The sequence below is a fragment of the Buteo buteo genome, chromosome 1 (assembly GCF_964188355.1).
Source record: "Buteo buteo chromosome 1, bButBut1.hap1.1, whole genome shotgun sequence".
Taxonomy (NCBI): domain Eukaryota; kingdom Metazoa; phylum Chordata; class Aves; order Accipitriformes; family Accipitridae; genus Buteo; species Buteo buteo.
Window position 1 is genome coordinate 13151277 of NC_134171.1, and position 13067 is coordinate 13164343.

The 13067-nt window shown below is 37.9% G+C and overlaps 1 protein-coding gene across 5 annotated transcripts in view; it reads right to left on the reverse strand.

The window, feature by feature from the left end:
* Nucleotides 1–1712: 1712 nt before the first annotated feature.
* Nucleotides 1713–13067, reverse strand: part of KIAA0232 (KIAA0232 ortholog) — a 52150-nt gene continuing 40795 nt past the window's right edge. For 4 of the 5 annotated variants that reach the window (XM_075022656.1, XM_075022669.1, XM_075022681.1 and 1 more), the window contains 3 exons: nucleotides 7511–7592; nucleotides 5343–5440; nucleotides 1713–4371 (listed from right to left, as the gene is read on the reverse strand). In XM_075022656.1, the coding sequence (XP_074878757.1) occupies nucleotides 4192–4371; nucleotides 5343–5440; nucleotides 7511–7592 (360 nt within the window). In that variant the 3' untranslated portion in view covers nucleotides 1713–4191. The remainder of the gene's footprint in view (nucleotides 4372–5342; nucleotides 5441–7510; nucleotides 7593–13067) is intronic. The other variant, XM_075022661.1, reaches the window with a different exon arrangement.

Consider the following 13067-nt stretch of genomic DNA (forward strand, 5'->3'; position numbering starts at 1 on the left):
GCTTTTGCACCTCCTCACGTTCTTCTATTAACTGGGTTCTTCAGTTGCAAATACATTACAGTAACAGACACAGTTCTTCCAGAAGCACTTCCCTGCAGGAAGGCTGTCAGGTACGAGAAGGCAGCGTACTTGCAAGTCTCTCATCTCCATCTCTGTCCTCAGTGCTTTCTCTATAGGTGAAGCTATACACAACGATGAAGCAGGGCAGGGAAACCAGTGTTTTGCCACCCAGTCGCTTGTTCTCGGCCGCATGCTGACCCACTGCCAGCTCTGGTTTTCCTTTTAATCCCATTATCATCACATCAGAGCATAGAGGTAGCTCATAAAATTTATAAGCACTTGTACGTTGTAATACATTTGAAAAGCAGCTTGAAGAAGGGAAAAGAGATCTTACTGTAGAAAGTAAAATGCCTAAAATGTATCCAAGTCTCATTTGTCCCAAACCTCTGGAGTCTTGTTGCTACTAGTTTCATAGGTCATAAAATAAAATTATGTGAGATGCTTTATGTGAAAGGTAGATGACAAATTCATTGGGGACAATGCTTAAATATGCTGGTGCTGGCAGGAAAAGAATGAGTTACTGTCAAGGGAAGACTGGCTCTCCAGGAGCTGCAGCACCTTTCCGTGGATTTTCACTGCGGACAGCACTCCCATGAAGCCATAGTCAGACACGCATTTAAAGCCTGCCCTACCACTGGCAGATGCAATTGCTGCCTAGGACTATACAGTGGGTTTTGCATGATAGAAGCATCATTTACATGGGAAACTAATTCTTTAGGATATGTGGAGTTAATATTAATTCAAATACAATAATTGAAAGGCCTGGCTGCTTAATTCTTTTATCAAGCATCTTCTATAAACACAATGAAAATGTACTACTTCTGCTGTATTTAAGAAAATTAAAAATAATTTATGCCTTTGAAAGTTTTAACTACCAAGTTTAAAGCATGCTAGATACTAATGAACAAAAGTATTCACCCAAGGACCTTACACAGCAACTACTTTCCATTATTTCCCAAGTGTGTATTTATGTGTTATCTTCATTGCACTTCTAATTCAGGAGAGTCGGAATCATTCTGCACGGAATCCCAACTCACTATGGCTGTAAACTTGCAGCAACACAATGTGCATATCTCCACCAAGCTGAATGTGAGCTGTTGAAAACTGGGTCTTTTTTTCCTTTTTATAAAGGGGTCCGGCCATGGAGTTAGGAATATGCATTTTCTTGTCACAGATGCAGTTTTTCTAAATGTAGAAGTGAGATACTGGCCCTTTGATGGCTGAACACAAGTTGAAAGCAGAAATAAAAGCCTATACTATATAAAACTTCTTTAACTGTTTTCTGAGAGAGGGTCTGGTTTTTAATTATTTTTTTTTTTGGAAGAGGTCTCATGTTCTCTAAATGTGAAGTTGTAATTACAAATTAATTTTTGTAATGAGACTGATATTTTCTACAGAAATAAAGTGGGGACTAAGCTTATGTTGTTTGCTTGTCTTTTTTTTTTTTTTTAAAGAATATATGCAGTGTATTTCATTTTCCTGCCTTGTATTGAAAAAGAAGAAAAAATAGATAAAAAAATTACAGCAATGAAAAGCACTCCCAAATTAGATACCTCATGCTATCTCTCCAGAATCTTTAATGCTTAACTGCTGTGTTGTAGCTAAGTTATATAAGTTAGCCAAAGAAAATGAACACACACACGCACACGCCATCCAATTGTCCTTTTATATTTTTATTCGGTGTTAAGTAACTCCACAAGAAAACAAAATCAGTTACTCTGGTGTACGTGAAATCAGAACAATACAACCACTTGAAGCAAAAAGTAGAAACAAATTTCAGCCCAGGAATGGAAAACTGATACTTCAGTGCTATGGATATGCAATGCGCTTCATACCACAGTGCGGTTCAGCGTATGCCAACCTTTAATGCTTTTGTTGTTGTTGTTGTGTGTGTTTCTATCCATACAGAAAAACTAAAAACCACACTTCAACTCTCATTGAAAGCTTTAGAGCTTTAGCCATTAAACTATGAAAACAAGTAAAGACAATTCGTTATTGCCCAAGCTCAATATACGATTTTATTTTCCCCAAAGGTGCTGGAATTATTACATGCCACAATGTAACTATAGGCAACACCTTTGTTATTTTTGAGCCCTTTCTTACCAAAGAAGCAGCTCTAGCCAAAATTAACTGAGCTGAAGTTTGTGTTTGAAATATGTCCATTTGGTCATTTCTTGTTCTCAAATGAAGTGCTATTCCATTCTTCACTGTAGTGATTTCAAGAATTTGTGTGAAGTTCTTTTTTACTTTCATGTTACAGTTAACTAGTTCTCAGTGCAGGTGCTAAACAACCTCTCAAGGAAGCTCCAGAAGAAAGTAAAATATATATATAAAAAAATCTATCCAAAGTCTGCAAATAAATTAAGAAAAGAAACTGTAAAGTGTCAAAAGAGTTGTTGTATGAATACAAACCCCAAACATAGTCTAAGAGGAGGACCAAAAGAAAGTCCCTGGGTAAGGACAGACCAATCCCATTTTAAGTAAGGATCTCAACAAAAGCGTTGCACAAAGAATGGCATGGTTTTCCAACCATATATTTAAATTCTTACATTATCAATTGAATAAAGGCAACAAAACCCAGTTACTCAGAAAACCCTTCTAGCACAGAACATATTTCAAAGGCAGTTCAGCTCACATTTCAAACAGCTATAGTTCTCATGAGGTTTATTGCCTGTCAAAATTAATGGTTAAGCTTTTCAAGTCAGTATTGGACTTTCTGCACTTCCTGATGTTATAGACATGCTGCTATTGTATAGACTAGTTAGTTGTTGTTGTTTTTTAAACTATGAGTTGGTGAAAACTTAGAATGTTTAGTTTTGCAAATATTGCTCCTCCTGGCTTATACATTTTGCATAATGTGTTAAAAGCACAAGGAGTTGATAGTCTTGTACATATGCGACTTGACAATGTATTGACTTTCTAAGTTAACAAAATAAAATTTAAAAGCAAGTCACATAAAGCAACAATCACTACTGCACTCACACATGTATGCTGTAAGTCATCACTTTCCCTACCCCCACCCACCACACACAGAACTTGCCCCACACATTCTCTCAGAAACACAAAATGAACTACGAGATTTACTAAATTACAGCCACAACAGCAGCTAACTGCAGCAGCCACAGGATTTCTTTCAAGTGAAGCACTGACCCTTTGCATTTAAAACATTGAACACTCTGAGCATTTTAGATAGTTTCAGTCATTCAGGCTCAAGTTCAGTACAGGATGCTTTTGCAGGTTACATGAATGCCATCATCTGCAACAAGACAACATTCTCATTACTCGTTACAAAATTCACAACAATCCACACATCACCCCAGTGGTTTATTATTTTTGGTGTTACTTTTTAAACTTCTGCCCCACGTTGGCAAGTTGCTAAAAAGGACAAAAAAAAAAAAAAAAAAAGAAAAAAAGAAAAGGAAAAAAACCCCACATTGCCTCCATACCTACAAAAAATCCTTGGCTTCTCCAGTTAGCAAAAATACAAACCATGGTATCCTCAGTGTTGGTTTGCGGGAGGGGGGAATCATAGGATAGAAAACACAGTTTCTGTAAGTCTCTAAAGCACAACCCTGTTGTTCCTACTTCAAAGTTATGAGATTTACTGAATGAAGACTGGACAAGTCATTCATGCTTTTCTCCTGCATTCAGAAAGGCACTGATAGATTACAGTGTTAAGTATTTATCTCCCAGTTCTTAAAGAACAAAGCCTAATGTGCAGAAAGCTGAAGTCTCTGAATAGCAGAAGTAGTTGTAGACACTGCGATGCTAAGAAGATAGTAATAGTGGTAGGGCTACAGTTACGAATGAAAATAACTGCAATTAAGATGCAAAAAAGCAGTGGTACTACTAAGACAAGCACATGCACATCCATTCTTGATTTGACAACACAATCTAGTCTAGTTCAAATAGCCAAGAATTTAACAGTTTTTTGGGGGGGAAAAAAAAAAATCTTCAACAGGACAGCTGTGTCCTCATCTATAAAATAAGCAAGAAGAGAAAGATAAATACACATCTGAATCCATTAACTGAAGAGGAAACTCAAGTTGTTGTTTTAGAGCTACAGACCCTCAAGAAGGATAGTTTTCCATCTCATGTTACTTTTAAATCATCTGTTCTACTCTGCAGTTTTTATAGTTGAGTTCGAGAAAAAAGCTCCTCCTCACACGGATCAGCCCATTCACTTCCACCTTCTGAAGCTGTGTCTTCAGAGCTGGAGCTATCACTGGAGTAGATCTTCTTCCTGAAGCCATTTGGTTTTGCCTCAGCATTTATATCATCTGCACATCTTGCTTCATAAACAGAAGAAACCTAAGGATTTAAACTGACAGTGTTGATGGGGAACAATAAAGAACATGCTTGCTTTTTTCTGGGCTGGGAGGTTATATAATTCTGTAGTTGTTCAAGAGAGATGTCACGATTACAGGGCAAGTCCTCCTCTTTCCTGACTTAGTCCACTATGTAGAAAGGACTGCAGAACAGCAGGAAAAAAAAGGTGGGGCTTTTATTATTTTTTTCCTATTCCTTAATTTTAGGTTTTGCACAAAACAGCAAGAGAATCAAAAGTGAACTCAGTTAGAATGCATCATTACCACAGGTCATGTTAGAAAATTACTGTAAAAGTTATCTCCAAAATTTGGTAGTAAGTATTAAATATCAAGAAAACACAGGCAAATCTGACTAAATTTCAGGCAAACCCAATATATTTTCAGTTGAATCAGTAAAGCTATAGCAAGCATGTCACACTGTAAATTTAAGTGCTATCATCACTATAAAGTTTAAAAGTGTATCAGTAAGTGCACGTGTACACAGAATTTTCTCCCTACAGAAAAAAACCAGGGTTTTTTTGCTTGTAAGCAGGACAGAATTCAGCATACATTATGTTTACGCCTTTCATTACTGGTCCTTTCTGCCTTCATAGTGCACATCAGCCCACTCTATGCCTACTGAAACTAGAAGGTGAGGAAAAGAAGACTCATGTTTAACACATGACAAGCAAAAGCCAAGTGTTCCCAAAGGAAACTGAGTTTGCTTAACTACTAGAAGTACAACTGCTTGTACGAAGGGTTGTACTCCCCAAAGTACAACGCTTGGAGGCATTTTCACAAGAATGCTCAAGACGCAGAGAAGATTAAAAAACAAAGTAAGGCAAGAAAAGCTTTTGAAGGTTTTTGCAGGAATTTCATTTGAGGCCAGACTGAAAACTGTGATGAAAGGAAAGACGTAGTGGCACACTCTTATAAAATAAAAAAACTCCTCCCCCAAACCAATGACACACTTACCATATTAAAATCTAAAAGATGTTCATCATCATTGGGTACTTCCTTTACATCTGCAAATTCTCCTACACCATTCTCTCCCTTGGCATTTGTATAACACTCTTACATTGTGTTTGTGGGGGTGTTTCAGAGGAAGAAGGAAGAAAAAAACAGAATTGAGGAACACTGTTATTTACATTTAGCCAGAATGAAAGCATCTAGAGAAGTATTCTTGAAAATCACACTCTAAGCCATGTAAACTCTGTGCTTGTGGGGGATTTTATAGTCTGACATCCTTAAAGAGATAAGCATAATACCTTACGGAAGCTTCATCACATCTTACCTGGATAACCAAATAGTAAAAAAAAAAAAGCTACTTCGTTAATGAAAACATCTAAAATAGTAAGGTACAAAGAGCAAGAATTACTTCTTTATTATAAATGCTTCAGTACATTTTTCAGTTCTGATACTGCATGGTGTTCTAGATCATTCCTATTTCTATACCCATACAAAATATACTGCAGCAGCAGCCTGGTCCTGACTGAAGCTCAAAATAAAAAGTTGACGTGAATGGCTGTGGTTTCTACTTACCAGAGTAAACTTCCATATATAATATCAACGTATATCATACAGATATATATGGATCACATGCATCAATATCCATATACAAAAAATAGCCATACAGAAAACTGGATGCAGCTAAAGATCTGTGAAATAACATTATCTCTGAGGATAAAGCTCTGGTTTTGTTAAACTTAGTCTAAAAGAGGAAATCCTGGAACTACTCCACAGAAATTCTGCCACTGTATCAAGCAGGCTCTGGACTTCCTAGTATATTATACTGCATATTCTGTCTCCCTCTGGCGAAATAATGTGGTGAAACACTTGCAGGTTCACCAGCAGATGTCAGCAAAAAGATGACACAATTCACTCACAGATATTCAAGGACTACTCTGTACAAAATAAATACTCAAGAGTGCAAGTCACTGCATTTGCCATTAGACCAACAACACCTCTGCAATTATCACCGTGCAAAAAACCCCCACAACTTTACAAAAGAACACTAAATATCTTTACTTTGTAAATACTGAGTATTTTTCTAATATGGGAGCTTCTGTGACCAGTCCAGGAAGCAAATCACAGTCCTGTAGGTATCAATCTATTCTCTCTCCCTGTGCAAACACAATTCTATAGTTGGGAGTGAAGTAAGTTAAGGTGTTCTTGAAAGTAACCCAAGCTGTCCTAAACACCAAAGTAAGGGCATTTAGGCACCGAGAACAGAGTTTAGTTGGCTGCGCTTTAAGGTGCACTCCAAAAATAGTTCAGTAATAATTACTGGCTAATCTACTTACAGCTTATTACGGAACCAAGACTCTGATCAAGAGTTTCTTGCACTGAGCCTCTACCAACAGAAAGCATCAAACAGCCTGTCAATTTGGTATACATGATGTTCTTATTTAACCTCTTGCCTTCTCCCCAGCAAAGGTAAATTGGTATGCAGGGGAAAAAAAAAAGTGTCTGCATTCTTGCCTGTCCACTGAAAAACTGGGCTTGGGCCAGCTGTCAGATGCTACGAATTCTTGGGAGGCAACAGAGAGTGCTGGAAGCACACCTGCTTCCGCTTGCAAGCAGCCTGCCTACCAAGACTGGACTTAATCTCTGTGCAGGACAGAGAAATTCCCAGATTGTCACTGTGAAGGGAGTGACCGAGAGGCAAACCCCTCTCCTTCTCAGCTTGAGAGAAAGTCCACACATTCACTGAGTAACTGGTATGTTATTTATGCGAACCCATAAAGGTAATTATCATGTTTTCACATTCTTATAAAATTAGCTACCTAGTAAGTATTATTCAGGTTGAAACATCCTAAAAAATGCAGTAAAGTATTTTCAGAGTCAGAGATTAATATTCTATTTACTTAATTCCAGGTATTGGAATTAAGTAAATTTGCATAAATGTTAAGACTATTTTAAAAGCACTTTCATTTAAAAACTATTTGGAAGCATGCTAGAGATCTATTCCAAATGTAACTGAAGCATCCCAGTTTTCTCTCAGATAAAGACAATTTATTGTGGAAGTTTACTAGTTTTTGGTACTTCCAATTCATCTGCAGCAATTCCAATCCGTAAGAAAGAGCATTTCATTCTAACACAGGTGCAACAGCAAGGTAGTTCAAACAGCCATAGCTTCTTACCTTCACACTGTGATGCAGGAAAAAGGGGAGAATAGAGCGCCTTTTCCCACCAGCATTGCTTTTCCTGGCTGCCACTCATTCTCTGCAGATTAGTATTCAATATAGGAAAGTGTTTAGACAATAATCACACTTCATTATGCCATAAATAATATACTTACATGTAAAGGAGGACACTCGGGTATTACAACCAATTTGCTAGGTCTTACAGGTCACACTGTTCAATTTCTAATGGGAAAGGACTGTCAAACTACAATAGAACATCCATTATGTGAACTCTTGTAGCCAATATGAACTCCACACTCCTGCTTCGCCCACATAGAGTTGTACAAATCCGGAACAAAAAGATGAATTCCAGCCCTACACTTTATAATCTAAGTACAAAACAAGGGAGAACAGATAGCTACCCAAGAGATGAAAATACAATGAAACAATGTTAGTCAACATGACAAATAGTTCAGTGTAAAACAAAACAGAAAAGAAAGCAAACAGAAAGTGGCAAAATTTAATGTTTAAAGTCTGGAAGGGTGAATTAGCAGTACCATTACCACCAATGGGATAACATAAAATTAAACTAGATAATTAATGTGTCAACATGAGGAAGATCTTAGAAAGTTAAACTATAGTTTAAATAAAAAAAAAAAGGCAAAAAGAAAGAAAGAAAGGGGGAAAAAAAGCAAGCTCAAGGGTATTTGAAGCAGGACTTAGTAAGAAATATGTGCATTTACAAATAAATTCAATCATGGAAGCCTCACTCTGCTGCTGACTATAGATAGAGGCATCTAAACTCCACAGGCACAATCCTTAATTAACTTCAAAGTTTCCCACATTGCTGGCGTCACACCTGCACTCATGATAAGCTGGATGAACCACCACTGGTCGCAAGCAAAGCCAGCTTGAGTCTGGCAGGGTGTAACAAGCTACGGCAGTCTTGCTTCCTGGGCTAAGCCACCATCAGAGCCTACGCACCTGCTTCAGGACGGCTTGGGGACTGAACTGATGCTGGCTGCAGGCTGCCTCAGCTCCTGTGTCCTTCCATCACTGCCTCAATACCAGAAGATTTAGAGAAAGCCAGAGACACATCTCCTGGCTGAATGCAGAAGCAGCCCAGCAAGACTTCAGTTTGGGCTCAGACCTGGCCCTCTTGCCCTCACACTGACCCTCATGGAATGACTTGTGTTCCTTTCTGAATCAGCATCAAGGTCAGATGTATAAAGCAAAAGCACGGCTGTAGAAAGACCCACTATCCATACTGAAGCCATTTGGGGGTTTTGTTTGGGAAGGGATGGAGGGCACAAGCTGATGTCCGTTTTATACATTCACTGAAGAAAACAATTTTTTCCTACAGTTGCTTAGATGTTTACTATAATTGCACAGTCTATCATCATGAAAATTTCTCTGAATTAAAGAAATACTCACAATTAGTAAATACGAAATACCAACTCCAGAATAGTACCATGACTCTACCTTCTTTTGTTGGCATTCTCTCCCTTTTAAAACAGCATTTTCAATTTTTGCTTCCTTCCTCTCACACATACTCACATACACTTTCAGCGTTCTGTGAAAAGTTTTATTAAATTTTCCAGCTACCCATCTAAATAGCTATGATTCTCAGTGGTACTGGTATTAGAAATTGCAAGGGGAAGTCTTTCCTTTGAAACTATTAATATTTATTTTACTTTATTCTCAAGCAGAGCTCAAAGACAACAAGGCAAACCCAACTGCAATGCTGTTTTGCTCCCAGTCTTGCTCAGGTCTGAGAGAAGACTGATGGGTTTCCTTTCTTGTTCTACAGCTAGATGTATGGTAACTGAGGCTTCTCTGAGAGCCTCTGTTTCAGGTGATGTAAAATCACTTGAGGACTTCAGCATTCACAAGCACAAACACTACCGTAATGTTATAGCTATGCAAGATTCTCCTGCCCCAAGTCCCAGCTGATTTCAACCACAACTGTCTATGAATTTTCAGCAGATTTGGGTCAGAATTGTGCACTTACATGCAAAAATTAAAACTCAAATTATGCTTTGGTCCCCCTGTTGCCTCTCCTATACTGAGAGTTAAGCCAACAGCAGAAAAAAATACTTTTAATGTTTGCATCAGAGTTTGAAAGAGTAAAATAGTTTCAAACTTTAAATAGCAGTTATATGTGCTTCATTGGCATCTAACTCACATGTGTTCCCTCCAACATCATTTTATGTCTGTCTTCTCAAATGAACATTCCTAAGAACTTCATACAACAGCAGGGCTGTCCACGTAGGTCTTTTATCCAAAATTTCAAATGAAACCTCTGGTATACAAAAGAACAGTCATTCCTGGCAAACATGAGTACAAATACTTTCTAAAGGAACAAAAGCAAGTATAGGGGTTTTTTTCAACTAAAAGATCAAATTACAGTGAAATGACTCCGTAATCTAGCTAAAGTAGCTACATGAAGGAGAGATTTTGTAAGCTTAAGTGGGCAACAACCATTTTAAAGAGTGTATTTGATCTCCAGCATCACAACGGAAAAGCAATTCAGTGTTTTAAGGACACAACTGAAAAGGGAAAACAAGGATAAAAGCGAAAGATTGTTTCCTGCACCATGAATGCCATTTCCTACAACCAATGAGATTTTTCCTCACCTCTTCCACTCACACACATTTGAAATACAGCAGCCAAGGAAGATTATTGTTCTACACAGTTTTATTGTATTGCTGCTTTCTTCACCAGACTGCTATGGACAGCAATATGTAATTCATTAGCTGATGAAGCTGTATTGTGAGTATGCAGCAGAATATCATATTATATTAATCTGGGGAAAAGGACAAGCTGCTTTGGTGAACACATTTCAGACTGGAGAGCTGGGCCTGCCAGAACAAATGCCCGGGAGGAGCATTTTACTCTTTTGCTTATTTTGCTTGTGTAAAGTGTCCTGTACTCACTACAGCAAGGGATGTATCCAACGCCACAGTTTTCAACTGTGACCAGCAGGCAGCCAGATAAACAGCACATTTGAGTGGTACTGTTGGCTTGCTGACAGAGCTGAAATTTAACTGTAGTTTCTATCTAAGCCAACTTTTTGGAATATCTTTGACGGAGCATTTAGGCAGGTGAGGAAACAACGACTACCAAAGTTGGGAAGGACCAGGTGTCTTTCCCTGCAATTACAGACAAAAGTCAACAGCAAGTTCATATGGCAGATTAGTCATTTGCTAGTCAGAAAAGGTACATCTGTCAGAACTTCATTCTTCAAGCAAAATTTATGCAAAGCATCTTCGCAGAGCTGGGGTCTACAGTTTTAAGGACCATCCGCCTGAAGGTCTTGAAAAAATGGGTACTTACAGTATTTTATGAAAAGTTTTATTAAGTTTTCCAGCTACTCATCTAAATAGCTATTATTTTTTCATCTAAATTGATATGCCTTTCAGGGTAGACTCTTTGGGCTTTAAATACTAATTTGAAAACACCAGCATAAAATATTTCTACTCTTTCAAAATGCATGCTGACAAGGATCGAGGCAGTGAAGAGTTTTGCACAATCTGAACAGAATAAGCACTAAAGCCTCATTATGATCTGAATATTATCTGAAGTGTTACGACTGAGTTTCATAACCAAACACAGGAAAAGTAAGTCATATTAATCTGTAAGTACAAACTGCCTTGAACCTGCTCTGCAACCCCTTGTTATCAAAGAATACAAGAAACACATGAATACATTAGAAGTCAAAGCAGCAATGAACCCATTGAGTCCCATTCCAAAAGATCAGATCCTAATTTTAGTTCATCAGCTACCCAGGGAAGATACAACTAGCTCAAGAAGCTGGTCACAAATGAATAAAGGGAGCTGAGTCTAGACTTAATATTCTTAAAACCTATTTGGCAGTCACCTAATTCTCTAATTTCACTGAAAATATATGTGCAAGGAACACTACGAGATAACCTGGCCCCTACTCTTGCACAAAGCCAGAATCAACTATAATGCACTATTCCTACACTCTAAATCTCTTCAAGACAGAATTTCCACCGCTTCCCTAAAAATAATTGAGCCTTACAGTAAGCTCATTTTCTGGTTAGAATTCTTTTAGTTCAATTTCCCTTGCTGTGATTGAAGGTCATCACATCAACTTCCTTCATGTTTACCAGAGCCTACAGAACAAGCACAGCTTTTTCCTTATCTCCTGTAACTGTGAACATGGCTTCTGCAAAACTGCTGGGTTCTTCTTCAAGTTTCTCTTTTTTTGAGATACAATAACCCCAATTCCTTCACTTTGTTTTCACAAGTAGTGATCTTTATGTTGCTCTCCTCAGGACATCTTTCTTGATACAAAGCAATGGGAGCTGAGCCCAGTACTCCAGCAGAAGGCTTTCCAGTTCCAGCTACAGAGGAGCAATTACTTCCCCTTTTACAGAAAGGCACTCCTATTTATAACAATGTCACTGTCTTTCGCAGTGTGTCATTCCTGACTTATGCTCAGCTTATGACCTACTTGAAGATGCTTTTCTGTTTCACATCATTTCCTCGCCTGTCACTCCTCACACTGTGTTTGTGAAGAGGATTATTTTCTTCAGAAGTTTGTATTTGTCCCTGCTGGACTGCATTTTATTTTTCAGACCATTTCTCCAATTTAACAACCTTTTGATTCTAATCCTGTCTTCCAACGTAACTGCAGACTTTCTCAGTTTGGTATCATCAGGAATTTTCATAAACATGCATTTTATGCCCTAGACCAGAGAAATTAATCATCTCCCTTGTCCTCTAGTAAGCCACTGACTGTTATTTTGAGAGTACAACCTTTTGGCCAAACCAATGCTTAGACATTTTCTCAGTTTCTCATGCATCTGTGCCACTTACAGTTTAAAACGTTTCTTTAGGGAATTTAAGAGAGTCATTGGTAACATCCCAAGTTCCATTTTCCTCTTTTAAAAGATAAAAAAATATATAAAAGGCAAACACATTTCCATCTTCTGGGTGTTCTCAAACAAGTATTCTACTATGCTTTTTTCAAATTACTTGCTGTTCCTCATGATATTTAGCCGAATATTCCTACGACTAGCTGAAAGAGTGTAATTTATCTTACTACTGCTTTGCTTAATTATCTTTTCACCAACAATTCAAACAGTGACAAAAACGCAATAAACAATACCTTTTTGACATTATCTTTCCATAGCTTTCGAAGCCTGTTAGTTCTGTCTCTCAGAAATATCCTTCAGTCATTTTTCTGTTTCCGATTTACTTCCAGGACTTTCAGGTATACCAAATCTTTATTTTATTGGCTTACTTTAAACCTTGGCTTTTTCCTTGTAATTTTTATACTGTCATTGTGAACTCTATCTTTTTAAGGACCCTCTCGTATATACAAGATACCTTCACCCTTCAAAATCTCAGCAAATTAATGTCTTATTAATTAGAAAGTTAGAGCTCAGACTCTTTGTAGGTGTTTTCATCATCTGCCATGATCAGCACATACCATGAACTATCTGGACCAACCCTTTCTCAGCCCCCAAGTTACTCTCTCTTTTACAGTGAAGTCCTTTGCTTTCTACGTGGATGACTCTACGCGATCTTTAATGTTTTTCCCACC